Source organism: Sarcophilus harrisii, chromosome 6 (assembly GCF_902635505.1).
Source record: "Sarcophilus harrisii chromosome 6, mSarHar1.11, whole genome shotgun sequence".
NCBI lineage: Eukaryota > Metazoa > Chordata > Mammalia > Dasyuromorphia > Dasyuridae > Sarcophilus > Sarcophilus harrisii.
In genome coordinates, this window is record NC_045431.1 from 149,962,052 (window position 1) to 149,983,715 (window position 21,664).

A 21,664-nucleotide genomic window follows, 5' to 3' on the forward strand; every position below is an offset into this window, starting at 1 on the left:
AAATATAACTGAGTAAATAGAAAGGGACTTTCTTGTGTTGGGTCTCGATCAAGCCAGACCTGAAATGAAATGAAAAATTTATAATTAACAAATTAACAAAAGGAGATTGACTTAGCGGAAAGAGGTTATTTAACAAGGAAAAGCATTATTACCTCAGTTTATTCCGAGGAAACCTCCCTTGTGTCCAGTTTGCCCACTGTTTTCTAAGAGGCAGGCATCAGACAGGGTTAGAGTTACTCATGCCTATATTGCACTCAAGTGACCAGGAATTAATGGTAAAAGCCATTTAGTTCCCTAAGTCAATTAAATACTGAGGTTGTTCTCTCAATACATTTTAAAGAAAAACTTGTCTGAATTGCAGAGAGGCAGGTATTGGATTATTGTTCCAAAGAGAAAAGGATTCCTGTCCTGGAAGCATACTGAATTAAACTAATAAATCTTAAAACTTCATTTGAAACTTTTGGAACACTTTACAAAAACTTTTGCAAATGCAGAGAATGTGTCAAATCTATGTCACTCTAGACAGTGCTACAACAAACTTCTTTATGAAAAAAATGTAATGGACATATTTCATTAGAAACCAATTTATAGTATGATATATCAGATTATTTTTCAAAACTACAAAGGAAGAAATAAATGAAACAAATGAGTAATTAATGAACATTGTTAGTAATTCTCTTTGACAGTTATAAATTTTAAAAATCATTTATTTTTCTAAGCTACTGACATTTGTTTCCTAAAAAAATTTTCTATGAAGAAAATCTTAATTACAGATATATATTTTTCATTTTATTTTTCAAATTATATATAATAAAAAGATGAATAACATATCAGTGTATGTTTTCATACAAATATCACTTTAAAAATCGCATTTTTCATTTAAATATTTTGAGTTACTTTGCTTCTCTAGCACATTTCTTTTTTTTTTTTTTCTCCATACATTTCATGGATTCATGGAATCTCAGTGTTAGAAGGGACTTCAGAAATTAGCTAGACCAGTAAATAATAGAGCAGGAATTTCCTCTCCATTATCTATGACAAGCAGTTTGAACAACAGAAAAAAAAACTTTAGTTACATTTGTTTTCTTAGAAATATACAATGGATATTCACTAAGTTAAATAGCACACCACTGAGCATTTCAAAGTCCTTCAGGTCATTAAGTCTGTGTTTTGGCTTGCCTTCTCAATGAAAAGGTAAGGGAATAGAAGGGAAGGAGAATTTTTTTTTTTTCATCCTTTTTTTCCTCAATTATATTTTGGTTTCCCAAACATATGCAAAGAATTTTCAACATTAAGTTCCTATAAGAGCTTGTGTTCTAAATTTTTTTTCTCCCTACTTGCCTTATCTCCACATTAAACATATACAATCCTTATAAACTTATTTCTATATTTGTCATGCTGTGCAAGAAAAATCAGACTAAAAGGGAAAAAACCAAGAGAAAAAAGCAAACAAAACAAAAAATAAATACAAAGGTGAAGATGCTATGTTTTGATCCACATTCAGTCTCTGCAATTCTCTCTCTGGATTCAGATGACATTTTTCATAAGGGAGAAAATTTGAAGCTCAAAAAAAATGTGTAAAAATTAAAGGGAGGGGAGGAAGGGAGGAAGGAAGGAAGGAAAGAAAGAAAAGTAGGGAGAGATGAGAGGGAAGAAGAAAAAAAGGGATAAAGGAAGGGAGGGAAGGAGGGCATGGAGGGAGGAAGGACCAGGAAACAATGCTGGTAGCCTTTGAATCAAAGTTCATATTTACTTTCAATGTTCCCTTTCTCTTTTCTACCTCTATGCTCCATATAAACTGTATAAAGGACACCGTCCAATCATATTGCAAGAAAACAGAAAGACTGAAAAAAAAAAAACCCCAAAAAACTGTTAACTAAATAGGGAAAGTACCATAATTGTTACTTGAGTTGTACAAATAAGACTTTAGGATAAAATTTCAGTTCTCATTTAAAAGGCTTTTATTTCATTCTGAGAAATAAACTTAGCCTTGTCATCACTGAGTCCTGGGTTCAAGTCCTGCCCAGAAACACAAATGTAATTATGACATATCGTTTCTGGTCTCAGTGTTCCAAGCAACTCTACAAAACTGTTAAGTTAAAAAAAAAAAAAAAAAAACACTAATAATTTTTTGGTTTTGGGGGGTGGGAAGACTTTTGGGGGAGAGGCAAACCAGGTTGATTTCCCAGGGTCACACAACTAGTAAATATGAGATCACATCTGAATTACTCCAAAGCCAGTGTTCTATCCACTGTAGCATTCTTCTTCATACCACTAATTTAACTAGATTCCCAACAGTGAGAAAGAGAAGGCAGTGGAAGTATGTGGACAAGTCAGAATTCCTTACTTGTCTACTCTTCCTACCAGACTTTAGGGAGCATGAATATGATTTTGTTGCTTATGCCTTTGACTATTTTCATATTCATAAACCAAGAAAGATTCTTCATCAGTAAAATGAGGTTTGAACCAAGAAATCTGAGATCTTTTCCAAAGCTGTCTAAAAAAGCTAAAATAATTTAAAATATATACCCATGATGATGATAGTCTAAAATGACAATGTCCTCATTTTTTCCTTAAAGTAATATGAATCAGTCATTCCAAAACACAGACTACACTAAATAGTGTTTTAAAAAACCCATTTGAGTTTGAATTAAACAAAGCTTGGTATTTATACAATTTATACATTGTCATGATGTATAACACAGGGACCTTATTTCCTAGGATGCAAGTTCTTACAATGCTATTCAAAGAACATTTGGATTCACTTACTGTTTCAGTTGGGTTCAACTCTGAGGAATCCCATGTTGTTTGTTTGTTTGTTTTGTTTTGTTTTTTGGTAGAAATACTGGAATAGTTCACCTTTTCCTTCTCCAGCTCAATTTACAAAGGAAGAAACCGAGGCAAACTTTTGCAGGTTAAATGACTTTTCCAGGATCACACAGCTGGTAAGTGTGTGAGGTCTAATTTGAATTCAGGCCTTCTTGACTTCAGGCCTTGTGCTATATCCACTTGACTTAAGACTAAAGTTCAACAAATACAGTCACTTCAAAGTTGTTATGAACATTAAAGTCCAGCCTCTATTTTAAACCAAGAAAATAATGTATTTCTGAACAAAACTTGAGTTGATTTTACCCTTGTTTTCCTGGAAGCTGAGGGGAACTGCTATAAGCAAATACTAAATCAAAGGGACACTTAACTGTAAATCTTTAGAATATTACCAATTAAATAAAATAGAAAATGTTCTATCTACTTAAATTGAAACAGAAACAATAAAAGGCATTATCAAATGACTCACCTTTAATATTTCTTCAACACAGTGCACTTCATTTGGGAAGGCCTGCAAAATGTTTAAAAAAAAAAAGGAAAAAAGGCATAAGAGGAGTACTCATTGGAATGTTAAGATAAGCTAGTAGAACACAAGCAGCAATTTTCTCTTAGCTCAAGGCTCCACTGAAACACAATACCCAAATACCCAAATATCTTAATCTTCATTTAGATAAGGAAAAATAATTCCCAAAGGTTCACACTTGAACCAATACAAAAGAATAAGGCAGTATCTTTAATTTCTATTCATGATTTTTTCTAACTTAAGAAACAACCATGTATACAAATGTATACAAACTCAAGGAAAATTGCTAAATTAAATGTAGCCAGAAAGTGTCAACAATTTAACTCCCTTAGCATTGGAATCACTCATACTGAGGTTACTTTCAAGGGCATTCCAACTGTTATCCAGAGCAGGACTCCGTAACCTTTTAAATGTGAGATGGAATGCCAAAATTGCATTGTGAATAAATGAAGTTTATTTTTCATTTGTTCTACTTTCAGCACGTCAATAATCTGTATCATAATTTTATTAAGTATTTAAATTCCCTCTCCACTGGTTAGCTGTACAAGATGTTACTAACTAAATCTGATTAGATATTTGCAATATATTCAAAAGATGTGTGGAAAAGCCAACTATATAAAATGTGTGGAATTAACTGAGTGAAGACACTCTCCTGGGAATATAGCCTTAAAAACTATATATTAATTGTGACTTGAGACTTTATTGTAACAAATAGAACTATAGCTAAAAAGTTGCAGGTATTTTGTCCCACTCCAGTTTCCCATCACCTCTTAATTAGCATTTAAGTACCTCTTTTAAAGATAATTTATTCTTCTTTTATATCTGGGTTAGATTTCTAAGATTTCCAAAATTAGAATGTAAGCTCTAACTCTCCCAAACAATGAGAGAAAAGGCCAGGCAGGGGTGGATCTTTTGCATTCAGGGTATTTAATCTTGTGTTTTGCACCTTGTCAGATGGGAGATGCCCTTTCCTGAAATGGTAATCCCCCCACCCCCCTTTTTTGCTTTTTCTTACTCTGAATGTCTCTGATGGTTTTTGTGGTCACTAGTAACAGACAGGAAAACAAAAGCAATCTCTAAACTTTTTGATCCTGAACCTCTCAGGGTGTGTGTGTACACACCCACATCTACACGTATGCATAAGTACATCAACATATACCCTTACACACACATAGCATATATGTGTATAAAAGTACTGAATTTTCTTATTTATAAATTACATGCATAAGTTACTATGCCAATAATCATTATATCAATGATCACCTTACAACATTTACACAAATGTATAAATTTTAAAAAGGACCAATGATATCACAAGAGCGATGTCTTGGTTTGCAAGTAAACTTAGTCATAGGAATCCAATGGCAAAACTGATTAGAATGACTGATCCGTCACCTCTATGGTCCCTGTATACAACAAGAGCCTTTGTAACCTAAAGTTTTTCCCAAGTTTATGAGGCAACACCCATTCGGTGGTTCCAGATTAGGTAATAATCAAAAAGGTAGCTTGCTTAATCAAAAAAAAATCAATCTGGGAGGGAAAGACTAGATAAGATAAAATATCAAAATAACTTCTGTTGGGGGTGGGGATGAGAGTAGCCTAGGTAGAACTGAAATTCAAGAAGTGGAGGGATTGTCTACAAAGAGCATAAAGAAGTGATGGGATATGAAGCCAAGTATCTGATTATAAAATCAATGTTCTTTCTATTGTATACAATGTGGCTGATTTAATTTAATTCATATATGTTAGACTCTTAAGACCATCTTTTTAGACTCCACCAGAGATGGAAGTATCTGATTTCATAGGATGGAGAGGGCCAGGGGAAGACCTGGTTGGCTTTTTGCATTGTTTTTCAAAAAGGATATTTAAATAATGAACTCTCCTTTTCTCTACCTCAGAGTTCTGAATCTTTATTCAAGATCTTATTTCTCTCTCAGGTCTTTCTTTCCAAAGTTAATCTTCCTTCTTACTTATGCTTGAAATTACACTTTACCACCCACTCAAGGCTGTTGCTCAATGAAATAACACCCTTCTTCTCTCCCCTTATAAAATACTCCTTCATGTATGTCTAATAATGAACATGGCCCTTATCCCCATTCTCTTTTTCCAGTCAGGATAAACATGATAAACTTTTCAAATGAGAAGTCTCAATGGCTTGCTTTCCCTTCCTGAGTATGTAAATCCTTCCCAATCCCAAATCATCTGACTTTCTGACTACAAAGCTACTCCCACTCCCCACCCCTCACCCCCTACCCCCCACCCACAAGGTAGCAAAGTTAGTCTACAAATCCAATGATCTTTTTTAATGCTTCTACTCCTCAGTTTCTTCACCAATAGAGGAGGTTAGACAAGATGATTTTCTAAGGTCCTTTCAGATCTTCTTACAGATAAGACAACTCATGTGCAAGAACTAATTGTACTCATGTGTAGGCTGAGATAGATCAAAGCAAATCAGTATCAGAACTGGGATCATAATCAAGAGGCACAGAAATTATCACATTTGTGATTCTAGGCTTCCTTGTTACACTTAACTCCAGAACAAGGGTTCTTCACAGATCCCAGATTAAGAACTTTACCTCTGAAACCATATTTCAATCACATGAATATAAATACACCTTTCTAGAATTATCTATCTCCCAGCAGCCTTCTCACTTGGAAGTGAGATGCTCTGAGAAAGATGCCACTGGGTTTTCTCAGTCTAGATGAGCCACCTTTGAGGAGGTGCTCAAGGCATTCAAGCTTACTTCTTTATTCTCTTCCTAATTTTCAGCTTCTTTTCCCCACCTGCTATTCTGATTTTCAGCTCCCATTTCTATGTTGTTTTCCTCCAGCAGAATGTAATATCTCAGAGGGCAGAGACCACATTTGTTTTTAACTTATAGTTGTGGAAAGAACATGGATAAAAAGAAGAGATTCAGATGCTGAGTGAAATGAGCAGGACCAGGAGATCATTATATACTTCAACAACAATACTAGATGATGACCAGTTCTGATGGATCAGGCCATCCTCAGCAACGAGATCAACCAAATCATTTCTAATGGAGCAGTAATGAACTGAACTAGCTATACCCAGAAAAAGAACTCTGGGAGATGACTAAAAACCATTACATTGAATTCCCAATCCCTATATTTATGCACACCTGCATTTTTGATTTCATTCACAAGCTAATTGTACAATAATTCAGAGTCTGATTCTTTTTGTACAGCAAAATAATGTTTTGGTCATGTATACTTATTGTGTATCTAAGTTATATTTTAATATATTTAACATCTACTAGTCATCCTGACATCTAGGGGAGGGGTGGGGGGGGGGTAAGAGGTGAAAAATTGGAACAAGAGGTTTGGCAATTGTTAATGCTGTAAAGTTACCCATGTATATATCCTGTAAATAAAAGGCTATTAAATTTAAAAAAAAAAAAAAAAAAAAAAAAAGAAGAGATTCAGAGACAAGAAAAACAATAACCAGAAGGTATAAATCAGTAGTAGGCTGCATAATCAGAGGAATTCTGGGAGGAGCTTTACCATGAGATAATGGCCTTTGTAATAATACTTGTACTGTTTTGGAGTAAGGCATAAAGGAAAAAAGGAATTCACAAGACAAACTCACAAAGTAGATGAAGAAACTGCCTAGAGCCTGGAATGGATACTTTGTAAGCTCTGAATGTACAAGGAATTCAAAAGAAGATAGAGAGACCAAAAAATTAGAGAATTAGTTTAAAAGAGACAGTAAAAGATGATGGATAAATGAAGAGAGTAGTAACATAATCCTTTTAGGTAATGGGCACCAAAAAAAAAAAAAAAAAAAAAAAATTAAAAAACAAATGAATAGGACTAATTGAAGGGAAAGAGAAGGGGAACCTCTAGCAAAATTCTAAAGGAATAAGGGTAAAAAGGATCAGGGATCAGGAAAAGGGAGGGAAACAGGTCGCTATTAAGGAAAAATAACTGAACAAATGTTATGGTGTTTACAGCTGAAGACAAAAATAATAACTTGGGGGAAATAAACACCAATAACAGAGATAAATGGAGGAAAAGACAAATCTTGTATAACTTTAAATGTGAGGGGATTAAACAATTGAATAAAATGAAAAAAGAAAAACTGAATAAAGAAACAAAACTCTACAATCTGTTTGCTTACAAAAAACATATTAAAAATCAAAGATTAACAAAAATAAAAATGAGGGAATGGGGAGGGGGGATTTCCACATAGCAAAATAATGGCAACAAAATAAACAAGGAAACAATATTATGCTGAAAGAAAATGCAGAGAATAAACTAGTGTCAGTAATAATTACTTATTTGCTCCTAAATGCCTTAGCATCCAAATTCACAAAGGAAACATCTAAGCTACAAGAGAGTTAACACAATACCGAATGGAAATCATATTGTCTGGTTATCAGTTTTGAAAGAAAAACAAACAAAAGGGAAAATATGAAACAGAACAAATGGGAAAGCAAAAAAAGAATGTATTTTTCAGTATCAAAAGGTATTTTTACAAAAAGTATAAGACCACAAAGCTATTCCAAACAAATGTAAAAAAACATAAAGAGTTAATATGTCCTTTACAAACCACTAGGCAATTTTTAATTGTCATTGGTTCAGGGATCAAAAACAAAAGATAAAGATTCAAGTACAGACTTAATAAATAATACAATGAAAGCAATCCTAAGGAGTGAGATAAGGGAAAAATCACATTCTTACAAATATGTGTCAACAAATTAGGAAATGTAGCTTAATGGATTGAAAGTACAGTTTTAAAAATTAGAACACTAACAAATGAATAATCCTGAAATATGCAAACAAGAGATATTAAAAATTAGAAAGGAAATAGATAAATGGGAGGGGGTGCAGAGACATCAAAGAAATGATCAAACTAATATTTGGTTCTTTGAAAAGACTAATAAAATTGATAAACCTATACCATAGCTAATCTGATTTTTTTTTTTTTTAGAAAACCAAATCAGTAAAATAGCAAATAAACAAGATGAAGTCACAGCCAAAAATAAAAATAATCAGATCACATTATGCCTATGCATTATGTGCTCACAAAAATGCTAATATTAAAAGATAAAAGGAACACTTTAGCAACTAACAGAATATCAGAAAGATCTTAAAATTTTAAACAGAATTCTGTCATACAGATTGCCCCGAAAAGATCATTCATTATGACCAAGTAGATTTTTATATCAGGGATGAAAAGATGGTTTAACATTAGGAAAAGCATCAACATAATTATGCTAAAAAACAAAACATCCCAAATCAAATGATCATATCCTTTATGCTAAAAAATCTACAAAGTACAGGCATAAAGGCACTTTTAAAAATATTACAAAAACCATTTACCTAAAGCCAAAAGGAAGTATCATATGTAATAGGAATACACTAGAACCTTTTTCCAGGATTGAACCAAGGATGTTCTCCTTAATATTTTTTAATATAGGTCTAAAAAATGCTAAGAACAGCAATAAAACAGGAGAAATATATTACTGGAATGAAAACAGGTAAAGAAAAGATCAAAATATCCTTATTTGCTTCGCCTATTATGATTTCATTATAAAATCATGGTGAATCAGCAAAGGCACAACTTGAAATTATTATCAGCAACAAAGATGCAGGCTACAAAATAAAGCCACAAAAATGAACAGCTTTTCCATGTAATAATTAAAAAAACACAATAATAACACCAAGGGAAATTGCATAAAATACCTTGGGATCAACCTAGCAAAGCATTCAGAAGACTCATATATGTTCAATTACAAAATACTCCTTAAAGAAAAAAAAAAAAACTTAAAATAATTGGAACAATCACTATTCATGGCTAGAATCTATCAACATGATAAAAATGACAATACTATCAAATTTATTTTACACGTTCAATGATCTACCTATTACAATGACAAGCTTTATAAAGCTTGATAAAATGATAGGAAAATTCATTTGGACAAACAAAAGATCTGGAAATTATCAAGGAAATGAAAGGATAAAAAAAAAAAAAAAAGGATAAAGACTGAATTTCACTGTACTCATCAAACCTACCTGGTATTAGTTAAAAAATAGAGACAGGGCAATGGAATTTTCTAGAGACGAGAAACAATCAGAAGCAAGATAATTCAATAATCTAGTTTTTGATCGAGTAGAAAACAAATTGTCTAGGAAAAAAATTCCTCATTCTATTTTATTTTTCCTTATTTTTATAAACATTGGAAAGCAGTAAGTAGGCTTAGATCAACACCTTACTACTTTTCCCCAATTACATTCTAAATGGATATATAATCTTGATATAAAACTTCATACTACCAAAAAAAAAAAAAATCAGAAGGGAAGTAAATCATGTACTTTTTACAGAATAAAAGATACTCTTAAGTAAGAAAAAGATGCAATGATAAAAAAATGAAATAATTAAGTTTGAAATAACTTGAAATTGAAAAGCTTCTGCAGAGTTAAAATTAATTGTACCTACAATAAAAAGGGAAATGGTCAAATGAGGGTAAAATCTATGTGCTGAATTTTTCTGATAAGTAATCTGTGTCAATTTTTTTATATCCAAGATATATAAAAGTTAATAAAACTATATAAAACTAATAGCCATTTCCCAATAGATAAATGGTGAAATAATATAAACATCTATTTCTCAAAAGAACTGCAATGTATTTGCAACTACAGGAAAGAATGTTTCTATGTGATAAGAAAAATATAAATCAAAAGAACCCTGAGATTTCACCTCACAACCTACAAATTGGGAAAAATGACAAACACAGCCATAGTCATTGATGAAGGGATGGTGGAAAGATAGGCACACTAATACATTGTTGGTAGAACTGTGAAGTAGTACAATCACACTGAAAAGCAATTTGGAATTATGAAAATAAAGTAATTAATTGTTTATATAGTTTTATTTATTTATTTTTTATTTAATAGCCTTTTATTTACAGGATATATACATGGGTAACTTTACAGCATTAACAATTGCCAAACCTCTTGTTCCAATTTTTCACCTCTTACCCCCCCCCCCCCCCCTCCCCTAGATGGCAGGATGACCAGTAGATGTTAAATATATTAAAATATAAATTAGACACACAATAAGTGTTTATATCGTTTTAACCTGAGACTTCATTACTGGACTTATGTCCCCAAGAAACCATCAATAATAAAAAAAAGCTCCCCCCCTGCAATCCAAAATATTTATAGTAGCATATCAATCCAGAAATGGCTAAACAAATTGGGGTACATGAATATAATGGACTATAAAAAACAAAGTGTATGAATACAGAGTAGCATGGAACAATCTTTATGAATTAATGTAGAATGAATTTAGTAGATTCAAGAAAACAACACACACACTATAACAATATAAACTACAATGGAAATGGAAAGAACCACCACAATCAAAATAAATAAATGCAGCAAAAATTATAAAGATCTAGCTGGACTAAAATGAAAAAATATTAGAAGACACCTACCCCTTAGTGGAGGGTGGAGTCCACAGGTGTAATACATTGTACAAATTTTCTGATTTTTTTTTCAGAGTACTGATCAGTTTTGCTGATTTTTTCCTTTCTAAAAAATACTACAACTGAACAAAAAATTCAGATAAACTTATCAGTGCTTGCTATGAACATACCATGTGTTAATTTCAGTTATTAACTAGACCTGTAAATTTTCACCATGTATAATTGAAGCAAAAAATTCCTAATATTCTGAACACTCCATCTTTGATGAAAGGCTAGATGAGATCCACCGAGTATCACAGAAATGATTTAGTAGCCTTAATAAGGAAATAATACTCTCCCTACTACTAAAAAGAATAAAAAAAAAAAAAAAAAAAAAAGCTGGGGCAACAATTTAGTTCTAAATAAAGCCAACAGACTCCTTCTACAGACAACTTCCTCTTGATTTTTTTCTTTCTACTCCAGCCTTATCCTCCAGTCTATGGTCAAAGAAAAATGTAATTCCATGGGGAAAGTTTACTTTTCCTTCTTACAGAGTGAGTTAACAACTCTGTAAAGAGAATTTCACAACTTAGCTTGAAATAAAATACCACCATTGGGAGAGTTTTATATTGGAGTTTGATCTTATTTACCCCCCCCAAATCTACACAAACAAGAGAACTAAACAGGACTAGTTGTAAATTCTCTTATCCAAATCACATGGGCACTGATTTTTCAAATCCAATAGGATTAAGAGATATAAAGTGTATTACTATTCTTTCTTTGTATATATGTGGTATCTGTCCAATTTAAGTGCCAAGTCCAAAAGACACTCTAATTCTATCTTCCCTGGAAGCTAACATAAACTGATGACAAAACAGTGCCCACAGATAAGTCATGAACCATTTTCTTGAGCAGGAAGTTAAACTCATAAGTATACAGTAAACCGTTTAATCCGTGCTTTGTCTGGAAAGATAGAAAGATTTTTATCATGACCTTATTTCAAAGTAATCCCAGAGTAGTCTGCTAGTGTTGTCTCCTAGCATTGATTAAAAAAAAAAAACAAAAAAAAAAAACCCAACAACAAACCACAAACCCTAAAGTGGTAGGCTAGAAGTATATAATACCCTGAGGAAATGATTTGGCAGCTCAGTAAATGCTCTAGGGTTTACTGATACTATAACAAACACAGATGATAGATGATAAATAAATATGGCTCCACCCTGTCCATTGTCTTCTAATACATTTACCTCCACATATTGCCAATGTTAAAAATTATATCTAGAAAGAAGTCTTAAAACATATTTTATGAAAGGACAAAGATGGAATATATTTCAGGACCATATATTTGTACCATCTGTTGGAATATCTATCTTGTCACTATCATAAATAACAAAACATTGAGATATGATAATGGCTTTAACATTTGTTACACTCCTTAGGACACTAATGTCTTACCTTCAAAGATAAAACTGATCTTTATTTAGATGGCAATTAGGACATTAGCTAAGTTGATTATATAAACTTTCTAGAAATCATCAAATTTATTAAGGGCCTACTATGTGCCAGGTACTACACTTAAGAGCTAATGAAATTACTTAAATATGCAAAAACATTTACTGTTTTTCCTGAATAATAGGGTTCATTTACAAATTTGTTATCTAAAAAACGATTTTGGTAAGCTTCTGTTAGCTTAATATTATTACCATTGAGTACCTGTTCACTGAAAACTTCTGTGTTAACTGACCTATATTTTAGGTTACCTCTAAGAAATAAGAGTAGATTTTATCCCCTCTTTAGAAGGAGAGTAAAAATGTTAAATAAAACCAATCTCCTGCCTCCCCCTCAAAGGAAATTTAAATTGTATAGAGACACAAATGCACCTGTGTCCCTCCTGCCTATTCTATACACCTGGATGTGACTCATGGGAAAACCTTTACGGAGACTGCTACAGTGTTAGTTTGAAGTCTCTCTGACAAGACAGGGATGGAAAAAAATTTTTAATCTTAAAAAAAAGTTCAGTTCTTTAATGGAAATAGTGCCAGATTTCCTGCAAAAAAGGAAGCAGCAATAAATGGCAATTAGCTTCAGGTAAAATTAGCCTTGACATAAGCAAATACTGTGTTTTACTACATTAATAAAGCTTTTTTCTTAATATTCAACAAATAGTATTTTTGTTTTATTAACAAATAAAGTAAATTCATACCACAAAGTCAATTATAGTACAATAATTTTAAAATATTATCTTGGGTATGTCTCAAATTTATCAGAAACATCTATAATATTTTTTAAATGGTTCTTTCTATACCTTGTATCCACAGAATCCAGAACAGTGCAAGACACCTAGTAGGTACTTAATAAATGCCTTTTTATTGACTGATTTTATCGATTTTTACCTTTAGGAAATTTGGACAACTCATCGCTTGTGAGGAGGAAGGATCTAACATATCAATTTTAAAAAAAAACAATTAAAAAAAAAAACAATTATAAGACTAAAAATTCAGACCCCTTAAAATGACTAATTGACAATGGTTAATTTATTTTATCAAAATAAATTATGTATTACAGAATAGTGAATCATATTGTATAACTTCAAACAGCTAGAAGGCATCTTGAGCAATCATAAATGCAATTTTCAATTAGGGCCACATGGAAATCTTCCAGGGGGCTAAAATCTTCTCTTTTTAAATCCCTCTAGAAAAAAAAGAGACTTCAATCTCCACACACAACCTCCTTTGAAGTTAAGTGCCAGAGAAAAACAAAGACCAGGAAAAACCTGCACACACTGATAGATAAGAGCCACTACCTTTTCCTGTCCTCATCAGAACTGATTAATCACAATTTTAAAAATGAAGAAATTTCAACTTATATTTTTCTTTAGTAGTCAATATTTGCTAAAGATTACTAAAGCTCATGTTTTAAAATAAAGCTGATCAAAAAAAGTTTCCTAAATATACTGGAAAAAAAAAAAATTACAGCCACTCCTCATCCCCAATAAAAATAACATCCCTGAAAATCTCAAGAGGTGAGAGAGACTCCAAGACTTTTTTTTTAGGTCTCTAATGGCAGTCCAAAAAAGGAATAGCCACACCACCTGTCAATTACCTATCAAATATATGCAAGGGAGGGAATATGGGAGGAGCAGGTGATACTTCGGCATTAATTCTTACATCTTTGGGAGCTCTTTTGTTCTGTGTCTGGTACAGAAATGTACCTCCCTTCTTCAGATGCCATCTCCAAAGAGAAAAGACAAATGGAGAGAGAAAGAGAAAAGAGGAAGGGTAGGAAAGGAAGAAGGGAAAAAAGGGTGGAAGAGGGAAAGCATGTTATTTTTAGGTATTTTCCCCATTTTACCTTGTTTTATGGTCTATATTAACTACCCTAAACTAACCGGCAAGTTGCTCCTGAGGCCACAGCTCAACACTGATCACATAGCACAGCTGCACAATGTGGCGCACTTACCTCTGTGAACATGTCTTATTGCCTTCCTACATGGCAAAAGAGATTCCCTGTTTTCGTACATTCCCTTGTCAACCCTAATCAGTGTCAATGGGTGAGTGTCTTTTGTGCTGCCTGCTGGAGTGCAATCCCTGATAGGAAAGAACTTTTCCTCTCTTCTCTTGCACTGAGCCATGAGAAGCTGAAAGTGCTCCCAGGCATGACTAGCTCCCCTGGCTCCACTCCTAAAAATGCTCTCTCAAGTACATGGTTGCTTAGCAATATTTGCCTTCCCTCTGTACATGTGAAATTGGCAACATCTGTCCCTTAGGCAGTTTTGACTTATACAAGCATCATGTGGGTAAAGTTTAAATACATACAAAATGTGTGGCCTTTTGGAAGTGAGGTATACTGCCCCAAATGACCATAAACTAATGTCCTCTGTTATGCATATGTTTCAGTCATAACAATGTCAGATTCCCAGAGTAAAGCGAAGGGAAACCAAACCAAACAAAAAGAATTATTCACCTACCACTGGGAGTTCCTATTAACCTCAAATAACAAGTTCTGTTTTTTATCTTTTTATACTTGCATCATTGGAAATCAAAATCCAATTTTAATCATTATAAATTCTATTAAAAAAATCATTATTTTCATTGGGATGAAAAGTCTTTCTTTATAAGGAAATGTGAATGGATCCATGTACATGTGTGACTACTACAGACAAATTAAGGAGAGTAAAGCAATTTGCTTATGGAGTATTTTATTAATATACTCATATCCCAAAATTGAGCTCAGAAGGCCACCTGTAAAGGGCTAGAGGGTAAGACTTATAGGAAGAAGTTTTTTCTTTTTTTTTTAAATTCTTAAACTCCAAAAATATTTTAAATTCAATATCAAAAAATCCTTTAAAATTATCTACAAAAACCAGTAGAGAAATGAAGAAACAAAACTAAACACTTTTTACATAAATAAAATAAGACAAATAACTGGGAATGAATTAATTACTTGTGGTTAGATCATGATAAAATAAAAATTATAAAAGTATACAAAAATCAGAGATGGAGAGGAATGACTCATAGTCAGTTTCCTCACCTGTAAAATGAGAGTTAAACTTGGTATCCTCTAGTCTCAATTTATGTTCCTGCATATGTTAACTTGCATATTCAGTGTTACAAACAATCAAATTAAAAAGGGATTTAATAAATCTAAAAAATATTATTCCAAAAATTGAGGTGAAAAAAAAAGAGGGGAATCAAGATTCTGAAAAGAAATACTAAGAACCACTAGGAAGGAAGGGTGCTTTTTTTTTTACAAGATCCCAAAATATACCACAAGGCAATCATCAGAAGTATATGGTATGTTTGACATATATTGAGCTGCTTGCTGTCTAGGGGATGGGGTACGGAAAGAGGGGGAAGGGGGGAATGGGAACACAGGGTTTTGCAAGGGTAATGTTGAAGAATTATCCATGCATATGTTTTGAAAATAAAAAAATAATAATAATAAAAATAAGTATATGATAATGTGGAGGGAAAAAAAAGTTGATCAAGGGAATAGATTAAATAAAAGAAATTCACGAATAATTAAGAACTGTTGTATGTTTGATAAATCCAAAGGCACAAGCTACTAGGATTACAACTATTTTGAAAAGAAAAGTAGAAAGTCATCTAAGAGACCAATTTCACCTATCACATATACTACAATTATTGTTTGTCCTTTCTCAAAGAAGATCATAACATCAGGAAAAAGTCAACTGAATTTAAGTGAGGAAGCATCGTGCAAAGTCACTAACCTCATTTTCTTCTCCAAACTCATCTGGTGCCTGAAGAAATATTAAGATTGGACTAAGCTCCATATGGATACATGTCACAGGTATAAAAAGGTCACATTATAAACAAATCTGAGAAGTAAGAAAGATGTCAACAACTACAGATAGGGGAAATGCTTTTGATAAAAAATAAAAGAAAACAAGTGATTAAATGAATGATTTTGATTACATAAAATAGAAAAGTTCCTGCACAGAAATCAATTCAATTAAAATAAGACAGGGAAAATGCTAATAGAGGGGGGAAAAAAAGCTTTATCACAAGTTTCTCTAATAAAAAACTCTAATATCCAAGATATAGGGTACCGACAACTATAAAAAATTACAACTCATTTCCCAATATGTAAACGACCAAACAACCATATGAAAAATACTTCCAGTCACTAAAAGTAAGAGCAATACAAAATAACGAAACTCTTAAGATACCATCTCACATACATCAAAATTGGCAAATGTGGTAGCTAGGTGGTACAACAGTGTTGAAATTGCAATCAGGAAGAGATGTTAAGGTAGATGGTAGTCTACAGATCCTCAAATAACATTTCCCCCATCCTTCTTTTATTAGTTCAATACCTGATTTACAATCTTTCCTGTCCCATGCCTTCCCAATAAGAAACCTGAATATACCCTCCAAAATCCTAAATCGTTTATTTCCTTAACTACTCACTTCCAGTGAGCTATTCCTCCAGCCCATCTTAGGTACATACAAAGGGCACATCCTTGATTCTGCCATCACTCAAAAATATTCACTCTCCAAATTCAAAAACTTTCACATCTCCTTATCTGTCAATCTATTAGTTTTTCACCTCTCCTCCTGTCTTCCCTTGTATAATTCTATTCTTCACCTTCATCTCTAAATCCTAGACCTCTTGGCCATCTTTCCAGCATTAGTTGCTCTCTCTTCTTCTTCCCATCTTGACCCCTTGTTAAACCAATTTAACTCTATATTGTACTTCTCTCTTGAATCCCCACCCCTTCATGTCACAGATTAGGATCAAACTATCTTATATATTGTATCATGACCACCATTCCTCATGTCTTCAACTTATACTGCTCAATGAATATGGAGAAAATCATATCACCATTTGGGTCCAGTATAAATTGATGTAACATAATCTCAACTGGGCCTTCATTTCTGTTGGGTAATTCTACTATACCTCCCATAACAACTCATTCTACCTCTCCTCACATTGACTGTTCCAAACCTTTTCATACCTCTTGAAACCTACAAGGCAGGAACCTATTCTTTCTTTCGTTCTTTTTTTTTTTTTTTTAATTTTATTAAAGTTTTTTTATTTACAAAATATATGCATGAGTAATTTTTCAACACTGACCCTTGCAAAACTTTCTATTCCAAATTTCCCTTAGCTCCCCTAAATGGCAGGTAATCCAATATGTGTTTGATATGTTAAAATATGTTAAATCCAATATATGTATATTTATACAGTTATCTTGCTGCACAAGAAAAATCGGACCAAGAAGGAAAAAAAACTTTGAGAAAGAAAACAAAATGCAAGCAAACAACAACAGAAAGCATGAAAATGCTATGTTGTGGTCTATACTCAGTTCCCACAGTCCTCTCTCTGGGTGTAGATGGCTCTCTTCATCACTGAACAATTGGAACTGAGAACTACTCTTTAAGGAAAGAACTTTGCCTCATATTTTAGAGAAAAAATTGATGCCCTTTCATCTTGAACTCCTTCATCATCATCTATCACTATAATGCCTTCTGCTACTCTCCTCCTTCACAAGCTCCTCATCATGAATAATCTTTACTTGTTCCTGCAATCCCAATTCCGTTCTGTCCCTGCCAATAGACTACACTCTGTCATCCCCACTCTTTCACTTATTTTCGCTTTATTTTGTATTTTGTCTTCCTCCATTAAATTGTAAGCTTCTTGAAGTTAAGGACTATCTTTTGCTTTTGCTGTCTTTGGTATTTTGGTATTTCCTATTTCCTGTCTTTGGTACTTGTCACATAGTAGATTTAAATTCTTTTCTGACTCAACAACAATCCCATGAAGTATATATTTTGAGTATCATCATCCATTCTACAAAGGAAGCAAAAGAGCCCATGCCCATCAGTTACTTAAATTGTAAAATCTTTCTTAAATATTCTCCTGATCCCAAGTTCACTGATATTTCCTCAATTGGTATAACAACAACAGTGTATTATCATACATACTTATTATTATGCTTATTCTTAGTCTGTTTTTAATGTGTGGTTTGCAATGCTAGATATATCCAGTTTAGAATGGTCTTCTTGGTGTTTCCTCACACAACTCTCCATTCTTTCCACTGGCTGGCTGTCTCCCATGTCTGGACAGTGCCCTCTCTCCTCAATGCTACTTCATGAAATCCTTGATTCACTTCAAAATTTGGCTCATGAACTATATTGTACATGAAGACTTTATTGGTCCTCTCATCTGCCAATTGCCTCCCTCTCCCCGTACCTGTTGGGCATTTCTTTATGCTTACAGGCAGGATGTTAAGTTATTCAAATTTTAAGATGCATTAAGACTTTTGGTACACCTTGTACATATGCATGCTACCTCCCCATTAGACTGTCAGACAGTCAATAAGTACTAAGCAACAGTTATGCGCCCAGAATTGTGCTAAAGCTAGGGGGAAACATGAAGTATAAAACAACAAAAACTACTTGTATTTATTAAGCACATACTATGGGCCACGCCCTAAGTGAAGCTGGGAATATGAACAGAAATAGAAAAAAACAAACAAACAACACAAATCTCTGCTTTCAAAAAGCTGATATTCTAATGAGGGAAGACAACACATACTGGGATCTTGGAAAGTAGAGGAAGCAAGAGAATTGAAGAAAGGAGGACATTTTAAGCTGATGTCCTATAGTAGCTCAAAATTCCATAAACAAACAATACTCACTCAGACCTGGGATATCGTAGAGAAAATGCAGAATGCATCTTAGCACTACAACAACCACGCTTTCCTCCCCCTCTAACTTTTCTTTTTCTACCCACCTTTCTAGTTTTACTTGAGTCTACTCTCCATTCTGTAGTCATTCAATCCAGACCACACCAATTCTTTTCTGTATTTCTTGTTTCCATGTTTTTACTCATGGTCTGTTTTTTTTCCTTCCCAATATGTACTTGGCAGATACCAGGAACACCATACACTATAATGCAAGTCCCTAACAGTTTTCTCCAGGACATCTCCCCTAATCCCTTTCCATTTGTTTTAATCTCTTCTTGGTATTTTGTACATGGCCTATTGCTAATTAGATTTTAAGCTTAAAAACCAGCAGTCTGTTGTTTGTTCTTTGCATCCTCAAGAACTTAACACCTACTTTATACAAATCATACTAGATTTTAAATGGGTAGCTAGGTGGTGCAACATGAATCCTGAAGTCAGGGAGACTCATCTTTCTGAGTTCCAATCTGACCTCAGACACTAGTTGTATGATCCTAGGAAAGTAACTTAATTCTGTTTAACTCAGTTTGTCATTTATAAAATGAGCATGAGAAGGAAATAACAAATTACTCCACTATCTTTGTCAAACAAACTTCAAATGGGGCCATAAAGAATCAGACAACTGAACATCCACACAAGATTTTAAAAGTTCCATATCTAGCATTTCTATATCTAACACAATAAGATCTTAGCAAATATCTCTGTCCTCAAATAAATAGTTTTTGTTGTAGCATTAAATAGTTATGATTGTAGAGACCAGCTTAGCTGCTCAAGTTTTTAACTGTACTGTACTTTTTGCTGAGGCAGAGTATAAAGTTACTTTCTTTTCTCTCTCACTTCTTTTCCCACAAACTGTACTCCCTGTTCTGAAAAATAAAACTACAGTTGTTAAAAACCAACTATCGGAATGACCCTTAGGTAATTCTTAAATTGATGGTTTGTTTTCAGTTTTTATTCCTTGATAGCATTTTTAAATAGAAGCCAGATAGAGAAATTTGAACAGTATAGTCATCCTGACCTCTCCCATAAGTCTGTTTATTTGTTTGTTTTTCTGGGACATCAATCTCTTGAGAGCTGAGAACCACTTGCTAAGACTAGATGAATGGGAATTTAAAATATAACAAAGGCCCAAATAGCATCAACTAAATCAATGCCCTTGATATTCTTGAAATCAAGGGAAAGAAAAGAGTAATAATGCTGGGAAAATTTTAATTTCAAAGTACATTTTTATGTCAGCTGACATGCCTATTCCTTCTAACAAGTGGACAGTTTGACCAAATTATTTTAAGCAATTTCACCTTTTTTTTATCTAACTAGCTTTTTTTTTTTTTTCCTGCTCCTAATGTTATCAGGTATCCTATGGTATCCTCCCCCTTTCTTTCAGCTACTTGAGAGCCATCCTATGTGATAGATTAATACATTGAGAAAGCACAAAAACATACGCAAATGTGTAACACCTGTGGACCAGCATTAAGTGGGGGGATGACTTCTTACATCTCTTTGAATCCTAGTTGATCTTTATAATTGTGTTACATTGACTTTTAATTTTTTGATGTTCTTTGCATTTACATTACTATATAATCATTGCATATACTATTTTATAGGCTCTACTTACATCAATCTAACCAGTTCATAGAGATTTTTCCATGTTTTTCCATACCAAAATGCACATTTCTTACAGCAGAGTAATATTCCACTATATAGTTTGTTTGGTCATTTATTATTTGATGGACATCTATTTACTTTTTTCTAATTATTAAATATTAGAAAAAAAGTACAATTAAAATACTTCAGAGTATTTGGGAATTTTTTTTTTCCACATCAGTAGCATCTTTGGGGAATAAACCCAGTAATAGAGTCTCTATGGAAATTTCAATAACTTTATTTGAAGAATTTCAAGCTAAGTAAAAAATGTGCCTAATTATAAAAACCATTACATGAAATTTAGAACATAAAATAATTTATGCCATTAAATAACCATGGGTTTGAAGAACAGATTCTAATCTATCTTCAAACAACAAGAAACTTTAATTCCAGATAAACAAGGGTATATTTAAGATTTTTTTTTAAATTGCTCTTTTAATTTGGAACTATGCTCAAAAAGTTATCAAACTGTGCATACCCTTTGATCCAGCAGTGTTACTACTGGGCTTGTATCCCAAAGAGATCTTAAAGGAGGGAAAAGGACCCGTATGTGCAAAAATATTTGTGGCAGTCCTGTTTGTAGTGGCCAGAAACTGGAAATTGAATGGGTGCCCATCAATTGGGGAATGGCTGAATAAGTTATGGTATGTGAATGTTATGGAATATTATTTTTCTTTAAGAAATGACCAGCAAGATGATTTCAGAGAGGCCTGGAGAGACGTACATGAACTGATGCTAAATGAAATGAGCAGAAACAGAAGATCATTGTATACAACAAGAAGATTATATAATGATCAATTCTGATGGACGTGACTCTATGAGATGATTCAGAACAGTTCCAATAATTTTGTGATAAAAAGAGCTATCTACACTCAGAGAGAGGACTGTGGGAACTGAGTGTGGTTCACAACATAGCATTTTCACTCTTTTTGTTGTTGTTTATTTCTATTTTATTTTCTTTCTCATTTTTTTCCCCAGTTTGATTTGATTTTTCTTGTGCAGCAAGATAATTATGTATTCATATTTTGGATT

The 21,664-nt window shown here is 33.1% G+C and overlaps 1 protein-coding gene across 3 annotated transcripts in view; it reads right to left on the reverse strand.

Moving 5' to 3' along the window:
• AFF1 (AF4/FMR2 family member 1) overlaps positions 1-21,664 on the reverse strand; it is a 191,043-nt gene that overhangs the window by 63,358 nt on the left and 106,021 nt on the right. For all 3 annotated transcript variants that reach the window (XM_031944200.1, XM_023505763.2, XM_012552040.3), the window contains one exon: positions 3,296-3,337. In XM_031944200.1, the coding sequence (XP_031800060.1) occupies positions 3,296-3,337 (42 nt within the window). The remainder of the gene's footprint in view (positions 1-3,295; positions 3,338-21,664) is intronic.